Source organism: Corvus cornix, chromosome 27 (genome assembly GCF_000738735.6).
Source record: "Corvus cornix cornix isolate S_Up_H32 chromosome 27, ASM73873v5, whole genome shotgun sequence".
Classification (NCBI taxonomy): Eukaryota; Metazoa; Chordata; class Aves; order Passeriformes; family Corvidae; genus Corvus; species Corvus cornix.
The window spans coordinates 1,349,834-1,369,919 of NC_046355.1; the positions used below are offsets into that span (position 1 = coordinate 1,349,834).

The 20,086-nt window shown below is 52.9% G+C and overlaps 1 protein-coding gene across 1 annotated transcript; it reads left to right on the forward strand.

Moving 5' to 3' along the window:
• On the forward strand, positions 1 to 16,272 carry RND2 (Rho family GTPase 2). Its single transcript, XM_039565688.1, has 5 exons — positions 1 to 156; positions 237 to 324; positions 10,691 to 10,800; positions 13,939 to 14,073; positions 14,831 to 16,272. Exons 1-5 carry the CDS (start codon positions 55 to 57, stop codon positions 15,077 to 15,079), a joined length of 684 nt encoding a protein of 227 aa, XP_039421622.1. The 5' UTR covers positions 1 to 54; the 3' UTR covers positions 15,080 to 16,272.
• Positions 16,273 to 20,086: the final 3,814 nt, after the last annotated feature.

Sequence of the window (20,086 nt, forward strand, 5' to 3'; positions counted from 1 at the left end):
CCAGGCCGGGGCCGGCCCGGTAAAGCGGCGGCGCGGGCGAGGCGGCCCCGCACCATGGAGGGGCACCTGGCGCGCTGCAAGATCGTGGTGGTGGGGGACACGCAGTGCGGCAAGACCGCGCTGCTGCACGTCTTCGCCAAGGACTGCTACCCCGAGGTGCGGCGGGGGGCGGCGGGGGGCGGGCCGGGCTCTGCGCCTCGCATCACCTCACCTCTGCTCTCCCCTCCGTCCCCCAGAGCTACGTGCCCACCGTCTTCGAGAACTACACGGCCAGCTTCGAGATCGACAAGCAGCGCACGGAGCTCAACATGTGGGACACCTCAGGTGGGCCGGGGGCTGCGCGGGGGGCGGCGGGGCCGGCCTCGTTCCTCCGACCGACGGTGTCCCCGTTCGCGGAGCCGCCGGGCCGGGCCGTGGCTGGGGCAGGGGCAGCGGCTCCGAGCCCTGCTGGCCTCCCGGCTGGCCTCGGGCAGCGCCGGTGCCGCCGCGCCGGGCGAGCGCTCCCTTGTCCCGCAGCCGCCGCGGCTCTGCGCGGCCTTTCGGTGCTGCACCGATGTGTAGGGAGACAGCGAGGCCGGAGGGGAGCGGGGAGGAGGGAGAGTGCTGCTGGAGGAGGGAGCCCTCACCTCGGGAGGGATGCTCTGGCCTGTCGTCGCCCGCTTGCACAGAGGCTCTGGGGTTCTCTGGCGCCTTTTCGGCTTGTTTTGGTTTTGCCTCTTTGCGTCCTCAGTTGTGGTTCTGCATGAAGCCTCAGGCACAGCTGTCCCAGCCCACCAAGACCCGTCCTAAAGTTTGTGCTGTCAGTGGATGCACGAGTTGCAAGTGAAGTGCTTGATGCAGAGCTAATAGGAATATTGGCGTCCCACGAAGTTCACATGCACTTTCTAATTTACCTTTGGAGTCCTTTGTTCAGGCGGTGCAGCTGAATGCTGTGCTCTGCTGATGAATATACATCATGTGCTTGCTGATGCTCTTTCCCCATATTCTCATAATTTCTGGAATCCTGATTACAGATGAAGTCCTCTCAGTGTCCAAGAGCAGTAGTAAATTAAACATTACATAGGACTTTCTTTTCCTGTTGTTCATTCAGATTCCTTGCTGTAATTTTGCATTCATCAAATGACAGTTATAGGATCGGCATACCTCTACCTAGAGTAGTGGCTTTACTGAGTCTTGGACTAGCTCAAACACGTAAAATATGTTTGAGTCTTCCTCAGGAGCTCCCTGACCCAGGACACCTTGCTTTTGCTGATTTTTATTCCCCGAGACAAAAAGGTAATTAGATTAACTTTGCTCACGAGCTGTGTGCTGTGATGTGAGCCACAAGGACACTGGCTCGTGGGGCAGCTGCTGGGGCTGGAGCTGTGGATGAAGTGTTGGCTCTCGGCCTTTGGCCAGGAGCTGTGCTTGAAGCACAGAGTGGTGGTTATGACATGGAAGCTGTTGCATGGTGGTTGGTGCTGGGCTGATGTGTGTTTGAAGCCTCTCAGACGTGGCCACAGTGAACCCATCCTGGCTGACCCGGGGCCTTTGCTGCAGAGGGTTCCTTGAAGCTGCTCAGGGTGCACCAGGACTAAGGGGTGGTCGACCTCACGTGTCACTGGGATGCACATGAGTGTACACTCCCAGCTTGTTCACCCCCATGGCTTTGGGGTTTTCCAAACCATGGCCTTCTGCAACTCTGGAAGGAGATGGGGTGGGTTATCTTTGCTAGGCACTGAATGGCTTTGCTCTTGAGTATCTGTACTTGATCTAAAAAACTTCATCTTTGGAGGGTGGGGAAGCACGTTTGAAGCATTATCTGCTTTTTAGGAATTCTCCAGAATGATTTGCTTTGGTCTTACAAATGTTTAAAGAAAAGGACATGATAAAAAGTCCTTAAAGTATGTATCTGATACCTGCATTGGATGCTGTCACACATTCATTTTTCGCCTTGCGACAAAAGATGTTTTTCCAATATTTATCTCTAGAGCCAAAAGGAAATGGGCTTTGATTCTTTCTCCCTTCTCCTATGAAAAATGTCAGACCTTTTTAACAGCTTTGCTGTAGATAGAGTTCATCAGGTAGTTTTCCAGATAAATTCCCTTTGATTTGAAATACACAGGAGCTAGCTCTTAATAAACAATCCTTCAAAGCACTATATAGCAATTTTCCCTAGTAATCAAACTGAAATTTTTAGCTGTAGACTGCAAACTGCTGTTGAGTTTCCACTACCCTTCAGAGGCCCTTATAAATGGGAGCTTTGGCAAAAGAAGTTTTGCACAATAGTGAGTTGAATCAGCTGAGCTGAAGGGATCAGGAGTAGCTCATTGCTTCCCCCCCCATGGAGAATGACAGGCACCGGTGAGCACTCCCCCTTCTCTCTGTGCTACCTACTCTCTCTTTTAAGCTGCTTTTCATTTAGTTTTATTGTTCATGATAAATTCCATCCCAGCGAGAGTGAAAAGGGAGTTGTTGAGAAAAGGCAATCCTGACATGAGGAGAGGAACACTTTCTGTTTTAAATGCTCTCCATCTCTTAGATAAGTAACTGGAACCAAAATTCCCTCAGAAATCAGCAGAGACCTGGGGAGAGGAGCTGGATATTGTTTTTTAATTTTTTATTAATTCCCCTCACCCCATACTTGGTTGAGGAAGCAGTTGGAGACTGGAAGCTGCACAGAGTGAGCACTCAGCAGTGGGTGGTGGGGAAAGTGCAGTCTGGCCTGGAAAACTCCCTTTGTGATGACTGAGTGTGGCTGCAGTATACCTGGCTACTCAGCCATCCCACTGGTAAGCCCTGTACAGCCCAGGGTGTTGTCTGCTCCATGTGTCCTCTCATCCTGGCTGATGGTAGTGTGTTGGAAAATGCAGCCTTTTGGGCTGAATTGACCCCTCCTGCTAAGTGGCAAACACAGACTGTGACATTGGCAGCTGGCAGGCAGGAACTCTCATTAGAGGAATATTGACATAGACTGGACAGAAATGATGGAGAACTGAATGGCTCCCAAATTGTATTGGGACCTCTGATTTTCTTTAAATGTCTTTTAACTCTTTGTCCATTGATAAGGTTTTCTGGGGCTGGAGGGTGACTCTGGAGAGTTTCCAGCACTGAGAATCCTTCACAAGGATGAAACCTGTGGTGCTCTGACAGAGCAAATGCTGGGACTCTGCAGAGTCCCAAACATACCTTAGATCTAGGAACGTACCAGGGAGAAAATCCCGTTGTCCAACATCTGCAGGTGCTGGTTGCATTTCATGTTTGTTTCCATTTGTGTCCCAGCTTGGGACAGACCGTGGGAGTAAAAGTGCTTCAGGTGCCATTTCACAGCATGTCAGGAATGTCCCATCCCTCCTGTCCCCTGGGAAACCTGTGCTACATGCTGTTTGCTAAAGCCTCCATTAAAAAGCAGCTTGACATCCTTGTCTGTGAGGGAAGGGGTGCAGAGCCTGCCAGATGGATGGGGTAGGCATGGTTGCAGCTCAAGGGAGTGGCCATGCCCTGGTACCTGTGCTCACGAGCCTTACGGAGGACACGGTGCTTTGCTGCTCTTCTTGCTCCTGTTCTGGCAAATTCCTTTGGCTGCCTGTTGGCTGAACATGCTCAGCACAGAAACAACTCCTCTGCACAGTGCTGGTGTCTCGTGGTGGGGGAAACTCCTGTTCAGTCGGATGTCTGACGGCTTGGGAGTGCTGTTCCCAAAGGGCTGGGTGCCTCCCAGACCCGGAGCGCCTGTGCCCCGGACCATCAGGAAGAGCTTTGTTCCTTGGCAGGTGGAGGAGGGTGGATGGCTTGTGATCATTAGCGATGCTCTGCAAGGAGTGGGCGAGTTTCGTTTGAGTGCGTCAGGTCTGGGAGGGAGCACTGCTACCCCTAGGCATGCACGGGCAGGGAGGTTTTCCTCAGCAATGCAATATTGCTTTCCCTGTGGGATCAGGGAGTGTCCGTGGGTCTGCCCAGCTCCAGGAGGTCTCACACTTGAAGTGGAGCCGCTGTGGTGCTCAGCAGGTCTCCAGCAGCCAGAGCCTTCAGTGAGCAGGCTGACCTGCTTCCCAGGGACCAGGGCTGACCTGCTTCCCAGGGACCTGTGCTTGGAGCATTTCCCACCATGACTCTGGCATTGCCACTGAACCCGCTGCCCACACTGGACTGGCCCAAGGCCCTGCCTGTTCTGCAGAGCTTCCCTGGCTCTGGGTGCAAGCAAGGGGACGGAGGAGCTCAAGCCGTGCTGCTGCCCAGTGCCTCGGCAAGGCCAGGGTGCTGCAGCACTGATGCTGGCAGGTCTGAGGCTTTACCCTGTGCCTAGGGTAGACTTTTTGTTCTGTTTTCGGTAATAATGGCGAGGAACCTACACTGTGCCTTGCAGCCTGGACTCCCTTCTTTGCTTCCCAATGCTGGGAGGCTCTGCCTGCCTGCTGTGCCTGTGGCCTCAAAGTGCAGGCAGGCAGAGCAGTGAGTGACCTGAGGCCATTGAGCTGCTTGATGCATCCTTTGCTGATGCAGATCCAGCTGCAGAGTAGAGCTGCCTGCTTCTGGTAGGGACATCTTTGCCAGTGCTCAGTGGGAGACCCAGCCTGGCACTGTGCCTTGCACAAGGTCACTGTTGCCTTGGAAAGGTGCTGGAGGGGACTTTCCTTTGTGGACCGTTGGGATGCAGCATGGTCGAGAGTTGCAGTGTGTGCTACAAGCTGCAGTGCTGCAAAGGTCAGTGCTCACAGGTTCAGCAGTGCCCTGCTCAGCTCACAGCAGAGGAGCTGTGTGGCTGCCAGCCCTCCACAGCCGCTGTCTCTTCAGCAGATGTGCTTTCAAGACAAGAATAACACTGAATTGCAAATCCCCCTCCGCCTTCCTCTTTGCCTGTACTCAGCAAACAGTCTGCCTTGGAATGGCCTGTGTGGGAACCCACAGGCTGTGATAACAGATCCTTCTTTTAAGGGAACTACAGAGGAATGCTGATGAGATTAGAGAGCTGAAAGGGGCTGAGTTTAGCAATGGCATCTCCATGGATGCTGTGGCTGTCTGTGCCTGGATTCCCAGTGTGCAGCTCCAGGATTGCCATGGCTGCCTCTTCCAAAGTGTAAGAACAAGTTCTGTCTCAGAAAGAGTTCAATGCTACTTGCACTCTGCCTCAGAGAGAAAATGTGGAGCTGCCCTTTCCATACCAAAAGAGCTCCTCCCATGCTTCCTGTTGAGACTAAGAGCCCAAAACCAGCATGCTTGTGTTGTGCCTCAGCACAAATACATAGTTAATCCTAAAAATACGTGCAGCTGGGTCACATTCTCACGCAGGTCAGTAACCAGTCAGACAGAACTTTAAAGGGTTGCAGCAGAAGTGCTGATACTGAAGTGGGTGGAGAATGGACCTTGAGAAGACATGACAGGGCAGGACAGTGCCCAGGAGGATCATCTCTCTGGGCTGTGCACGGTGTGGGGGGCATGCTGCAAGGCTGTGTGGCTCAGGGATGGAGGTTGCTTCTTCTGCATCAAGGGCAGCATGCCCTGTGGCATCATCCATCCTTTGTCCCCTACAGATCTGAGAGGCTCGGCCTCTGTGGGGCCATGGGATGTCCTGGGAGTTGTGGGGGTGCTGAGGAACACTGCCTTTAGTGACAACCAGCTGACCCTGCTGGCTGCTGTAACCTCGTGGAGAAGGAAGGGTGTTCTGTGGAGTGGGTTTGTTCCCAGCTTGGGTGCAGACCCCTTTCCCACAGCGTGGAGGTGATCTGCTCTCTCCTGTGCTCTGCTCTCCCTGCTCCTTTTGCCCCAGATTCTGAAGATAAAATCTCCACTCCATTAAACTTTGCAAGTGTACAGACCCAGCCTTCCCTGTGGGAAGAAACCTTATCTGGCAGCCAAGTGGTTGGGGAGGGATCTAATGCTTGTGAACAGTAAACCTGAAATGTGCAACATTGCATCAAGATAATTGTGTTCATTCGGCCCTGGGACGTGTTCCCCAAGGGCAGAATGTGTACTGGCTGTGCTGTGAGAAGCTGTTGCCACTCTTGGTCCTTGTTGTACCCTATAGGAAGCATGACAGGCAGATTGTGGCAATGCCAGCTGTCCTCGTGACGTGGCAAGAGTGCCAGGAAGGGACTTCTGACCCCCGTTTGTCTCCCTGGTCAGCTGCTGCAGGCATGATTGTGAAAAGGCTGGGTGAGCTCTTCTGCATCTGCAGACCCAGGCCTCCCATGCCAGACACCCGTGATACTCCCCCAGGAGCCAGCAGGGACTTCTACAAGGAGCTTTCAGGGGCTCCTCACGGTTGCTGGAGGAGGTTTGCATCTGAGCAAGCTTCTCTGGGCCACTGGTAGCTGCATATGTGAGGCAGAACATGGGACTGGGATGAGGCAGAAGCACTCTGTGCCTCCTGAGCTGGGGATTCCTCCACCGGTAAATCCAGCAGAACAGCCTCCTCCTGAGGGGCAGGCTTCCAGTAATGAGATCTGGAGAGGGGCCCAGAAATGCCACCTCAGCCTACGCAAACACCATTGCCTTCATCCTGAAGGTATGCCAGCTGGGCTCTTTAGTAATTCACTAATTTTTATACTTGCATTGTAAGAATTAGGAGCAGAGGTTAATTGTCCAAGCTGATGAGTTGTTTTTTTCAGTCGGGCACTTTCCAGAAGAGTATTTATTCTATGTCACGGAGCAGTTTCCTCCTTTCCTATACTTCAGGCGTTTGCAGTGATGTTGCACAAGCAAGACAAATGTCAAAGTCCAGCTGGGACAGAACGTTGTAGAAGTCCTGGCGTTGTTGACTTGGTCCTGCTTTGGCAGCTTTGTCCTTTTACCCAGAGCTTGGCTGGACCGTGGCTGGGATCTGTCTGGCAGAGTGGACATCCTCTGTCATCTCTAAAGGCTGGTGCTCATCTGGCACGACTGTTTGGGGAGGTGACCCAAAACTCTTTGGTTTGTCAGTGCAGCCCTCCAGAAAGCTGGGATTTTCTGTTTCATTCCACAAAGGTTGTTCTTGGCAGCCCCTGCAGAAAGCAGCATGTGCCTCAGCATCGTAAACTCTTAGGGGAGAGTTTACAGTGAGCCCCCCAAGACAAGTGTGCAGCTGAGAAATGTAGGTCTTGGCAGCGCTCATCTCTGTTTTAAGCCAGAGCAGGGCTGTGGGAGCCCCTTGCAGAGCAGATCGTGGCTCTGCACATACACTGTCTTTCCTGGTTTGTAATGCCCTATTGTTGGATGGAGGGTGCCTATGTGAGGAGGCTCATTATCTCTGGAACAGCTAATGAGGAACAAATGAAGATTAGCACAACGAAGTATAGATTAAACAGCATATTTCCGTCCCCTGCCCAAGAGTGCCATCTCTGAGCTGCGGTGCCAGGCATTCCAGGATCTACCAGCCATGGGGAAAGAGGAGCTACTCATGCTTGTATCCACCCCTGTGTGAATTTTATTTTTGAGCTGGTTGTTGGCTTGCTCCAATTCTCTCTTTCATCATGAACAGATGCACATAGGTCCTGTTTCTTGCAAACCTGGATGCCAAGTGGGAGAATGACTCATGCAGTAAAGGAAGGCTGAATCTGCAGATGCACCAGCCTTGGGCACCTGTGTGCATACATGTGTTTGGAAGTGCTAGACTGGGGGTCTCTGGGGTGTCTTGCTGGAATATCTGAAAGGTGTCAAGTGCTCATAATCAATAAAATTGAAGAGCCAGAGTTGAAGGCACTGAGGCTTTTGTGGGTTGTTTGGGGGTTTTTTTTTTGGGGGGGGGGGTGTTTTGTTTTGGTTTTTTAATTGTCATATGCAATGAAAAAGTAATAGATGCAAAACCATCACCCAAACAGAATTTCCTGATTCAGTAGAGATGTCTCCAGAGCAAACTGGGGGTTACCGTGGCTGGGAGCAATGCAGCTCTCCTGCCCCACAGGGCAGCACTGGCTGTGGGTCCCCATTGGTTTCTGTTGATCTCCTGAGGTGGGCAGAAGCTGCTGCTTCTGGCTGTGAGCTGAACTGCCAGCTGAGGTGCCAGGGGTGACTCCTGCTCTATGGAGTTGGAGCAGAAAGTTAATGAATGGGAAGCAAATTTTGATCTCATTAAAAAGATAAGGTTCTCTACCTTGTGCTTCCCTGCCCTCAGTGTCTCCTGCCAGCATGGGAGTCTCTCCTCCTGTGGTCCCAGGTGATGAGAGCATGATTCCTGGCACTGGGATGAGACAGTGGGGGTCTTGTGGGATAAAGGGGGGCTGCAGCAGCGCTGTCGGCTCTCTGCTGAGGGGCTGGCTGGCTGCTGAGGAGCAGCAGGTTGCTATGATACAGTTTGCTGTGGCAATGTCTGTGCTGAATGAGCCAAAACTACCCCTACAAAAGGAGCATTCCTTGGCTGGGAGGGGGTAGATTTATCTGAAGTGTTTATGTAAAACTGAGAAGCTGCAGGGAGAGGATGTGCGTGGGAACGTTTCCTGCAGCACTAGGGCCCCTGTCGGGAGGCAGACACCCCTGTGTGCGTGGGGGAGAGGGCATGGCTCAGATAAAGGACCAGCCTAATTCAGGCATGCGGATCAGCACTGGATCTCCCATCCCATCCCGTCCTGTCAGCCCATGCCAAACGTGAGACTGAAAACCCTGTTCAAAGGGGAGCTCAGAGCTCCTGTGCTCGGTGCTGCCTGTGAAAGCAGCCCTGTGCCGAGCAGGGCTGGGTCATCTCGCTGTTCCACGGGGCCCAAGAGGGAGCAGTGGATGGTGTGACTCTGCCAGGTGTGAACTGCAGCAGTGTGAGCCTGAGGCGGGGTCAGAAATCTCTGTGCCTGGGACACTGAGTTGCCCTGGCTCACCATGCCTGCCTGTCTGGCATCCCTGTCTCCAGAGCTGTCCAAGATGCCACAGGGACTGGCTCCTTTCCATTAGGGAGCATGACTTTCCCTCTAGGAAGAGGGCTGGGCTCTGCAGAGATCAGGGTCTATTTCTTCTGTGCTGATCCCCGCTGCTTCCCTTCCTAGGGACTTTGCAGGGACAGAGACCCGTCTCTCCCCAACGGGAGCAGGGGTGCAGGTGCCTTTGCTCCTGTGGGCTGGCTGTAAGAGCTGCAGACACCCGTAGCCAATTTTGCTGGGAATCCAGCTGCACATCAAATCCAGGGCACCTTCCCCTGGCTGCGTGGGAGTGGCAGGGGCTGGGCTGGTCAGAGTCCCAGAGCTCTGCTGTTGTTGGTACCGTGCTCTGAGCTGGATGCCAGTCTCTGGCAGTGGGCAGGGTTTGGGAAGGCTCCACACAGCCCTCAGCCTGCCCCATGTGGACTCTGGGCAGAGGCAGGAGCGTCAGGCTCTGCTCCCCAGGCTTAGCCTTGCAGAGGGGCCCAGGGTGTTTGCAGAGCACCTGGTGTGCAGCGCTGTGCTGGGGGACTGTGCTCACTCTGGGCTGTACCTCAGCTCGGAGCCCCTGTGCACACAGGACCTAGGACTGGAGCTCCTGCAGAGAATCAGCCCATTCTCCTCTCCTTAGCCCAGGCAGATTTCCATCCTTCCGGAAACATAAGCCACCATCATCCATAATTCATCAGGTGCTGAACTTCATCAAGGAGCCACCTGGCACCTGGGCTGCACCCTTCTCCTGGGGTGGGAAAGTGCTGGGTCCAGACATGCCAAGGGGCTGCAGCAGGAAGCGTGTCTAGCTTCCTCGGCCTAGGGTGGGCAATCCTGCTTTTGGAGGAGGCAGATTCAACAAGGACTCTGGTGTCTTTGTTTCCTCTTTTCATAAATAAACATCTGCTTCTCATCCCTCCAGGAAATTTAAGTCATTTGTCTTTGCAATATAAAACCAAAACAGTGTTTTTAAGTAGCACTGAGCTGGTTGCTCCGTGACTGTTTGCTGAGGTGTCTGCACTCGCCAACAGAATGCACTGCAAATAAAAACCCTATGGCACAATGACTTCAGTGCCTGAAATTTGCATTGAAGGTGTGTGCATGCACACATGTGTGTAGTAAAAGCTGTTCAGGATTCAGGCTGGGCTCTTTGCCTGCTCACAGAATTCCTAGGGAATGCAGAATCATCCCCTTCCATTTATAGCTTGTTCACCAAATCCTGTCACTTCTTTTATATACCAAAAAGAATCTGTCTGACTTTTCCCAGCACAAATCCAGAAAAAAAGGCAATTCGTTTTTACCTGTCACAAATTCTCACAATCTATATGTGAGCTAGCTCTCCTGTATAAAGATAGCAAGAGAGGATAAAAACTAGCAGTAGCATTGCCTGTCTTCTCTCAGCCACACCTTTCCACTGTTAGTGGTGCAGCACTGGCATGACAAGTGATGGAATCCAGGTGTGAGTGTGCTGTGGCACTGCAGCCCTCCTGAGCTCCCTCCTGCGTGAGCAGCATCCCCAGCAGCACAGCTCCACCAGGTCTTGCCAGATGCTCTCTAGAGAGGGAGAGCGATGCAAAACTTCCCTCTTCACTCTATCAAGGGGTAAATATAAGAAAACAAGGACAAAACCTCTGACTTCCATGCCTAAACGAAGAAACTAAAATCCTTTGCAAATCAAACTCTGCTGAACCTTATGGTGTCTGGTCACTGGCCAAGAGCTCGGCTTAACGTCCTTTGTCTTCAACAGAGCGGTCTGCATCATGTGCCAGTGTCTCCAGTTCTTACTGGAGTTAAAGACCTCTGCCTGGTGGAGGGGGCTGAGGTCTCAGCCCGCCCCTTTGGGCCAGAAGCAGTCCGTGGGATGGGACCTGCTCACCGCACTCCTCCCCTCCTCTCCGCAGGCTCCGCGTATTACGACAACGTCCGGCCCTTGGCCTACCCGGACTCGGACGCTGTGCTCATCTGCTTCGACATCAGCCGCCCCGAGACCCTGGACAGCGTGCTCAAGAAGGTGAGTCCCCCGTGCCCTCTGGCCATCGAGAGGGGTGCTCTGCAGCACCTTAGGGCCCACCGTGAGGTCCCTGTGCCCTGAGGCTCTCATCAGGGCTCAAAGCTCTGGCCCTGTGGCCAGGCCTTGGCTGGAGTGTGTGTGCTCAGAGGAGGATGGTCAGGTGTTCTGCTTGATCTGTGCAGAATGCAAGATATTTCCATTTGAAAGGAGCCTGGTGAATGGTGAAGCTCATGGTAGCTTGCAGTATGTGTGTGGAGTCTGTAGTCACACGTACAAGTGTGGGGACAGAGAGAAATGTAGGGCATTTGTTCTGTTTTCCATTAAGACCTTGGAAGATGTTAGGGATCTCTGTTAGCAGAACCACCAGTGCCTATCGATTGCCTGCAGCAGCTGAGGAGTGGCCCCTGGTGCCTGTTTCCAAGCAAGCAGAGTGCTCAGTTTTTTGGCTTTCCCCCCAGTTCAGCATCTGCATAGCAAAAAAGACAGCAATCAGTTCTCTATAGCTTGTCAACAAAAATAATGAGCTGTGGCACTGAATTTCAAGCCCATGGATTAATAAGATGAGATGGCACAATGCCACTGTCCTGGAGAGCAGGCAGGGCCCTGAGCCTGCCCCAGCAGAGCTGAGTGGCTATGCTCTGTGGGAGCAGACAAGAGTTTTCTACCTGCAGCTTAGTGCCTTTCAGCAAAGCTGATATTCCAGCTGGCAGGTCCCAGAGAGCCTCATGGGGCTGGGGATCTGCTGTGGAGCACCCCTGGCTGGTGTCCAGTGGGTCACTTCTGGGAGAAGGTCCCACACAAGGCTTTCCTCTGAGATGGAGTGAAGTCCAGCAACTCAGAATGCTGCTCAGAGGAGTGAGGGTAAGTGGCTTCCAGGTCGATTGCATCCCTTGGTCCTGGCTGTAGCCGGCTTCCTTCCATGAAATTCAGGGAGCTGTGGTTCTGCTCTGCAGGAAAGCATCTGGCAGCTGCATCCTGTCCTGGGAGCCTTGGCTGGCATCTCATTTGTGACACTCTCTGAGACACTGAGGCATGAAAAGCATCACAGAGCAGTGGTTCCCGTGGCTGTTCTCCTCAGAGAGCCCCAGGCTGCTAGGGCTGGAATGGCCACAGCCTGAACATGTCACATTGTACTGGCTGGCCTCTTGGCCTCTCCACATTTTGCCAGACGTTGTGCTGAAGCAAGTGCCTCTTACTCAGCTGCTGGGAGGGCTGAGAAGTGAGTCTTTGTCTCAGGAGTGTCCTGGTGAGGGGACAAAGACCCTTCAGATAAATCGGTCAATGGCTCAGTGTTGGCTTCCAGAGCAGGTCCCGGGTACCAAGCAGGCTGGGTTGAGGGAGGGTGTTTTATGTGGACTCAAAGAATTCTCTGCTCAGCACGGGAGTCAGCAGAATAATAATGCAAGTGAATCACTTACACCTTAATGAAATACAAACCCCTCAATAATTAGGTGGGGTTGGGAATTATTTGTCTCTCTGCACACGCTTCATGTGAGTCCATCCTGCTCAGTGTGTGGCTTTCCCCGTACAGCCTCACAGATGTTTTGAGTGCTGTTAGGCAATGTTTTTTTGATATGGTAACTTAAAATAAACCCTAAATCCCAGGAGATTTCTTAAGTACCTCTGAGTAGATGCCTTGTTTCCTTTGGTGCAGGCTCACAGCCTTACAGCAGTGAGGAAAATTCCTAAGACACCATGAAGTTGAAATGGGTTTTAGCTTGTGATATCAGGCAAATAAGGAAAATAACACTTCCTGTTCAAGCCTCAGGCAAAAATTCAGCAGAGGAAATCTTTATTAATGCTGCCCTTCTGATGCCCGGGCCGCTGTACAGCATGTACAGTTGAAAGGGCAGAGCCATCTGAGGGAGTGCAAGCAAGCAGCTCTGCCTTTCATGCAGAGCAAGTTTTCATGGAGTGGTGCTTGGTTCTGACAAGTGTTGATAGCACAGCAGGTCTTGGGCCCCCAGAGGTGTCAGTCATGTAGGGAGAGGGTCACAGCTCTCTCCATAGACCAGGGAGCCTTGTGTCACTACAGAAGCTGTGACCTCTGCCAGGTGTGACCAGACCTTGGAGCTCAAATCCGTCATGTAAATCAGGGTGCTTGAATTCCAGCTCCAGAAGAGCTGGATCTGTTCATTGTGAGGGTGTGCTGGCCTGTGGTTCTCTGTGGCTGCAGCACCATGATCTCCAGCATGCTGCCCAGGGGCTGGGGGTGCCTGAGTCCTGGGGAACCAATGTCCTTGGCAAGCAGATACTTGAAGATATCTAAGACAATCTCCTGGTAAAAAATAAGATTTTTCATATTTTGCAGTTGCTTTGGTCTGATACTGGTTGAATGATGTTTGGGTTGTTCTTGGCACTTCCCTCCCCTATGAGGTTGTGGACACTGGACTTGGTGGCTTGGCTGTGGCTTGGTTTTCTTTCTGCTTCTAATTGCCCAGGAAATATGCTTAACCACCAGTCAGCATAGCAGGAAATTGCTAATTCCAAGTGATGACTTCAGCTGGGGGTAATCTCTAATTATTTATCTTTATTTACTATCTGCTTTCTACTTCAGCACCACTAGATAAGTAACTGGGGCATTGACATGCTGATGGAGCTGTGCAGGTCTCCCCTGGGGGAGGTCACAGGTGATGGATTTATTTACTGCTGCAGACACAGCTGACATCAGGCATTCATTTGGGGAGCTCTGAAAGGAGCCATTTATATGAAGGACATGGATGTTTGCCCTGGCCTTCTCTCCTTTGCTTCAATTCTTTATTTCCCTGGCTATAGCTATGCTCTGAATATCATCATGTCTTTAACATGTGGCTCCCAGTAATAAATAGTGTGTGAGTGTGCAAAGAGCTCCCCACTGGCCAGATCTGGGGTCCCAGATCTGAGCATCAGACTGTGTGGTTGTTGTTTTTCCACAGCCAGGACTGGCCCCCCACAGGGGACCACCGCTGGGATGGGGCAGGTTTGCAGGGCAGAATCTGGAACAAGCGAGCATAAAGTTGTCCAAAGGGGACTCTGGCCATTCCCATCCTTGCCTATGGCCGTCATTAAAGAGTCCTCATGTGCTAATCAGTGTTTGAACAGTTGTGACACCCTGTTTGGAAAAGCCATACACACCAGAGCCTCTCATTTCCTCTGCAGTGGCAAGGGGAAACGCAGGAGTTCTGCCCCAATGCGAAGATTGTGCTGGTTGGCTGCAAGCTGGACATGAGGACAGACCTCAACACCCTGCGGGAGCTCTCCAAGCAGCGCCTCATCCCTGTGACACATGAGCAGGTGTGTTTGGGCAGTGACCCTGCAGGGCTCACCGTACCCAGGTCTTGGTCTGCAGCTGGTTTGATCGTGGCTCAGGGGCTCGGAGCTGCTCAGGTTTACAGCACTCTTGTCCCCAGCTCTGGAAGACCCTGACTTATTCCTGATGCTCTGCTGAGCAGCCAGCCAGTTAGTAGCCAAAAAGTCATTCCTCAGAGCAGGTGGAAATGCCTGATTTGACAAGTTGGACTGGCTAAAGGGGAGTGTTGTCCTTCTGCATCTCCTAGTTCAGCGCAGCTCTTTCTGCTCCCAGTGACTCTCCTGCTTCGGTTCTGTGTTGGGGCAAAACTGCAGGGGGGAAGGAAGCCACGGCTGAGGGGCTGCTGCCAGTGGCCTCCAGGGGACCCAGCAGTGTCTCCAGGCTGGCGACAGACCCAGACTCTGTGGTGCAGAGGCTCTGAGCTGCTGCTGTGCCTGGCTCTGTGTTGTGCAGAGCAGGCGACTGTCCAGGTGAGGGGGGCTGCCCAGGTGTCTCAGTTGCAGGGGTGGCCCTGTGTGAATGAGAAAGTGGCAGTAACCCAGGGCCCAGTGGTCAGCAGCACTGTCTGCCCTCACCTCTGCAGCTCTCACAGAGCCTTGCTCTGTGTTTACAGGTGCTGAGGAGCCACTGTGTCCCCATGGTGCCACTGGCAGGGCTGCTGGCTGTGTGAGAGGCTGCTCCTTGGAGAGCAGCGGTGTCCTAACCTTGTTCCCTCTTCCTCCTGCTCTGTGTGGCCTGCAGGGCAGCGCGCTGGCGCGGCAGATCGGGGCAGTGGCCTACGCAGAGTGCTCTTCCAAGGTCTCGGAGGACAGCGTACGGGACGTGTTTCATGTGACCACGCTGGCCTCGGTCAACAGGATGCACAAGAACTTGAAGCGCAGCAACTCCAAACGGGGACTGAAGCGGGCGTCACAGATGCCTGGCAGGACAGACTTACTGAGTGACACAGAGATCAGGAAAGACCGAGCCAAGAGCTGCTCCATCATGTGAAAAGTGGGCTGTAAATAATGTGTGTGTGTTGTCCATTTGTACAGTAACTGGCTGAGACAAGGGCACGGTGCTGGCTGCAGGAGCTAGCCTGCCTTTCCAAAGCCTTTTGCTCAGTCTCTAGGGCTGAGTAAAGGTCCCAGCTGCAAGCAGGGGTGCACGAGTCACCCTGCACTGTGGAGACTTCTGGGCTGGCTGCTGCTGTGCAGATTGCTTGGGATGAAGGAACCACTTGGCAGAGGAGTATTCGGGTGCTGGAAGGTCTGTGACTGGGTGAAACAAAGTAAAAGGGAGCAATGCCGTGTGTGTGCCACCCTCCTGTACCCACAGCCCAGGCCCTGCCCATGTTCAGCTGTACAGCACACACAGTGTGGGGTGGGGGCTGTGTGGGACCTGGGCTGGAGGGAGGAGGGGGGGTCAGCAGAAGGTACTCTTCCAATCTTCCTTGAGGAGAGAAATGCTGTTTGAGGTGGTGCTGCCCTCAGCCAGGTTGGACAGCAAGTGCCATGGAAGGTGCAGGTCTGGGCCAGAGCTGGGAGGGGCGGCACCCTGGGAAGGAACCTTACCCTGATGAGACACCACAGTAGTCCACCTCCTGCAAAGAAAATAGACAGATGTCTCTTTCCACGGTATTTGAGATACTTGAACAGTATTTGAAATGCAGCTGAGTGGATCTGGCTCCAGGGGAGAGGTCTGTCCCAGTAGATGGATCCGGAGAATCGTGGTTCCCTTCAGCAAGCAAATGCCCCTGGGGAGCTTTGTGTGAGCTGCTGACCCCTGGGCACTCCCCGGGCTCTCCCTGCTGCCGTCGGCCGCGTGTCCTGCGCACACGGCTCCCAACAATAACTGCAATAACGATCCATATCCTGCTCTCCACCCACTTCCAGCTGCAGGTTGTGTTGCATGGTGCTGTGTTTGTCTGGTATAGATGAGAAAAATGATTTTATGCCTACTGCACCCTGTCTCTGCTGTGGCAGTGGAAGAGGAGGTGCTCCCTGCCCTTGTGCCTTGCTGTCTGGCCTCCTCCCAGCATCTCCCATTGCTTCTGCTGCTGCCCTCTCTGAATGCCTTTGATGACAGTATTAGCCTGGGCTTAATGTCACATGGACACTTTATGGAAAAAAAGAATCTGCTCTGTTGCCAGATCCAACTGTGTCTGCGGGCTACAGGAAAAATAAACATCACTGGAAAATTCGTAGTGCTTGACTGTGTTCATTTTTAATAGTCAAACCACGCATCCCCTCAAAATCTTTTACCGCCCAGCTTCTCTTTGTATCCTAATGTCTCTCTCTAGCTCTTGAAATATGCTTGTGCTATACACTTCAGTGAAAAACCCAGAGGACTTATCTGCATGTATTCATTTTGGAGCTGGAACACCTGTCTTGAATAACCTCTCCCTCTGTCCCGACTCCTTAAATACTGTGGAGCATTTGCAGGTTGTCTGTGCCTGATCCAGCAGTCTGAGCTAACATGAGCTGCCTCTTCCTTCACTGCAGCAATAGCTTTTGACTCAATATTTTGTGTCTGCTCTCACTCCCAGGTCTTAGACTGCAGCTGCACGGTGAAGGCATTTTGGGGAATTGGAGCTGCTGATTTACCAGGACAAGAAAAGCTCCATCAGTGACTGGACACTTGGGCTGTGTGCAGGTTGCAAGAGCATGAAAATGCCCAGCTGCAGTCTGGGAGGAGGAGGAACTGAGCAAGGCAGTATGTCAAGAACAACCCTCAGCATTCCTGATGCTTTTTTTGCACTCTCTAGGGTCCCCAGAACCTTTGCAAACGTTGTTGAACAAAACCAGATCCCTGCTTGGATTGTAGCAGTCAATGGCACGTAAGTGTCACTGCCACTCCCCATAACCTGTCTGCAGTTGTTCTCACCATCCTCATGTGACACAGTGCTGCACTCTGCCTGGCAGGCTGCTGCTCCCTGAGAGCTCAGCCAGGGTTTCCTAGGACCATGCGATTCATCGCATCCCGGAGTTCAGTCCGGACAGCCCCGCGGTCTGGCTCTGGCAGCGTTACAGCGCAGTGCTGGCAAAGAAGGCAGAGAAGGGTCTCTCATGAGGGTTTGAGAGGGCTTTAATCACATCCTGTCCACGCTCAGAGGCAGAGAGCCCGCGTGGGCTGAGCGCGGGGTGGTTTTGTCAGGGGCCCAGGGGCGGTCCCTGGGCGGGGTTGGGGTACAGGAGCAAATAGGGAGAAGCTGAGGGAGTGGCCAGGGCTAGGGAGGGAGCAGGGGGTCCATACAGAGTCGGGGGGTTAACAGGCCGCCCCAACACAGTCGCTGGGACTTCCTTCTTTCCGCATGCTCACAGCAGCGTTTGGCCAGCGCGTTCCCTTCTACTGTGCTCTAGCATCTTTTAGGCTTTTGAATCTAATGTGGCAGTCTCTACAAAAGCACTTTCTGGGTCACTGATTAGTTTAAACTCGCGGTGGCTCAACATTAACTTGTTAGCTCACCCTATAAGCAAATCCTTCATTCCAGGATCCATCCTGAGGGGCTGTGCAGGGCAGCACCCCCTCCCCGAGGGCTTTCACCACATGCACTGCTGCAGTGTGGGCACAGAACATCAGACTCAACCTCCCAAGGCACAGCTCAGGGAGAGGTGGGAGCCTCAGCACCACCCGTTCCAGTGTTTGGAGCTGTTCTGTGTCGTGCTGGGGGAGGCACAGTGCTGGCAGCGTAGGGAAAGCAGAACAGATGAGTTCATTGAGACTTGCAGCTCAGTAAGGGCTTCATGAACAAGGTCAGTTGCAATCAGGGGAATCTACACCCCCACAAGATGCTCCCCCAGTAAGGGAAGTAGGACATGAACTCCAAATTGCCTCCATGAAGAGGCAGCTGCATTCTCCATGGTCTTCCCTCTGCTTTCCACGGCCATGTGACATCTCCCGTGCACATTCAGGTGAAGCTGCAGTGCCAGAAAAGCAGCTGCTGTTTGGGGATACACAAAAAGGATGGGATGAAAACTTCTTGTTCTGGTTTTGTTAATTTGTTTTCTGCACTGGAGGGAAATGTCATTTCTACCCATCTCCCACAGCACAGCTCTAACTAGCTGGAGGCCTGTGGTATGAAAACAATGACACTGGAGGGAAAGTAATTTGTGCTGCTTCTAGAACAGCCAAAAAGCCCCCAAAAGACAAAAAAAAAACTGTAACAGCCAGAAAATGTGCATTCTGCCAGAGGGAGCAGGACCAGACTCAGACGTAGACCTGACCAGTGTAGAGTTGGACACGGAAACATGCAGCCCATGAGAAGCTAATGAAAGCCAAAATGCAAATGCTGCCACAGCTGAGCTGAACCCAAAGCATGCATCTGTCACACTTGTATGCAACCCAGACATCGACTGTTCTTTGAAGGCTTGGGCTTGTGGCTTCAGAGTGGGATTGAATTCTGGGCAAATGAGTGTCCTTGTCCCCTTCTCTGCCCCTCCTCAGAGGACTCCAAGGCTGCTCTCTGCAGCCACAATTCAGTGAGCAGCTTAATATTCTGGCACTTGCTTCTCCACCAGCTTTCTTGTCTATAAAGAGTGTTTGGACTCCCACAGTAGCTCATTTAACCAGACTTTTCAAAGGAGCTCCTCTCCCTCACTCTCCTTCTCTACAGACGAATAAACAAGACAAAACAGGAAGCAAAATCAAAGGAAGAATAGAAAAAGCAAAAAAGGAAAAAAAGTCTGAAGCAGGAAAGGAGAGCCACAACCACAGAACAGATCAAATGAACCCATTGTTGGGTCCCTTCTCCTCCAAACCAAGCCAGAGCCTGCTGAGAGGACTCTGGGAGCCTTTCTATCTACTCCTATATATATATGTAGGAGGAGATAGAAAAGTAATCAATGAAAGTGTTGGGATTTTCCCCTTGTCAGCATGGGAACAGCTCCAAAGAACCTGCTGAAGTTAATGGCAGGGAATTTGGGATTAAAAAAAGCAGCAGCACATGTGTATGGGCTGTGGCTGTGGCACTCACTCCTGAGCATCAGAGTTTCTGTTAAAAAGCACCAGGTGACCCAGCAATGTCGTTCAGGGCTCCCAGGGTGTGGGATTCTGGCAGTTTCTGCCGCCATGGAAAAGGCTCGTGGGTCACCCTCAGCGTGTGCTGTGCCTGATGGGTGCAGAGAAGGCACCATCAGTGCACCTCCTCTGTGTGCAAGGGAGGATCCAGCCCGTGGGAAGAGCTCCTGCTTGCAAGAGGGTGACTTCATGGTCAGCTGGGGATGGAGTTTGCTTGGGAGACTGGATACCGTGGAGTCCTGCATGGCCAGTGGGGGGAACCAGGCTCCCCAAAAGAACGACTCAAATAGCCAAAACCAGCTGCTGGTCTCAGTTCCAGCCTTGGTCAGCTGGGAGTGCTGGAGCTGGTGAAAGCTGTCTCTGGCTTGCACGGTGTGCAATCCCTGCTGCCTCTCAGCTGCCTGAATGCCAGCTCCACTGTGTGCCTGCCTGCCCTGGCATGGTGCAAGCCTTGGCCTCGCAGGCACGGGATGGAGCAGCGGCTGCTGCAGAGCTCCCCAGAGGCACAGCCAAGGAGCTGCCTGTCTTGGGCAGATGAGTCAGCACAGGAAAGAGAGAAACAAAAACAAGCAGATGGAAGAAATGGAACTGACACATGAAAGACACAGCAAGTGAGGAGGACTTGAGGCCCCTAATTAGTGCCTGCAGAAAAACTAATGAGCAACACTGCCAGTGCAGGTGTCCTGCCAAAGAAAGCATTCCCTATCTGTGGGGTACACTGAGCAGCTCGCTGCCAGGGACAGACAGCCTTCGGTCTGGGTCACAGCAGAAATTGTTCTGCTCCCAGGAGTGGTGATTGTTAACCCTTTTACAGCCCCAGTCTCTCTGCAGCCCCAGCGCGGGGCTGCAGGGGCTGGGGATGGATGCAGCAGCCTGTGCCCCGGCGGGCACTGCCCTGCTAGGGGAGGCGACGTCCTGGGAAAGGCGAGGGCAGGGCAGTGATCTCCTGACCCAGCATGAGGGCTCAGGGAAGGTCTGCAAGGCTGTGGCACTGGGTCA

Excerpts from the sequence above, each read along its gene's own strand:
- RND2 (XM_039565688.1), top strand. The coding sequence starts at position 55 with ATGGAGGGGCACCTGGCGCGCTGCAAGATCGTGGTGGTGGGGGACACG. Across the intron at positions 325-10,690 it reads CAACATGTGGGACACCTCAG|GCTCCGCGTATTACGACAAC; the intron begins GTGGGCCGGGGG and ends TCCTCTCCGCAG. Across the intron at positions 14,074-14,830 it reads TCCCTGTGACACATGAGCAG|GGCAGCGCGCTGGCGCGGCA; the intron begins GTGTGTTTGGGC and ends TGTGGCCTGCAG.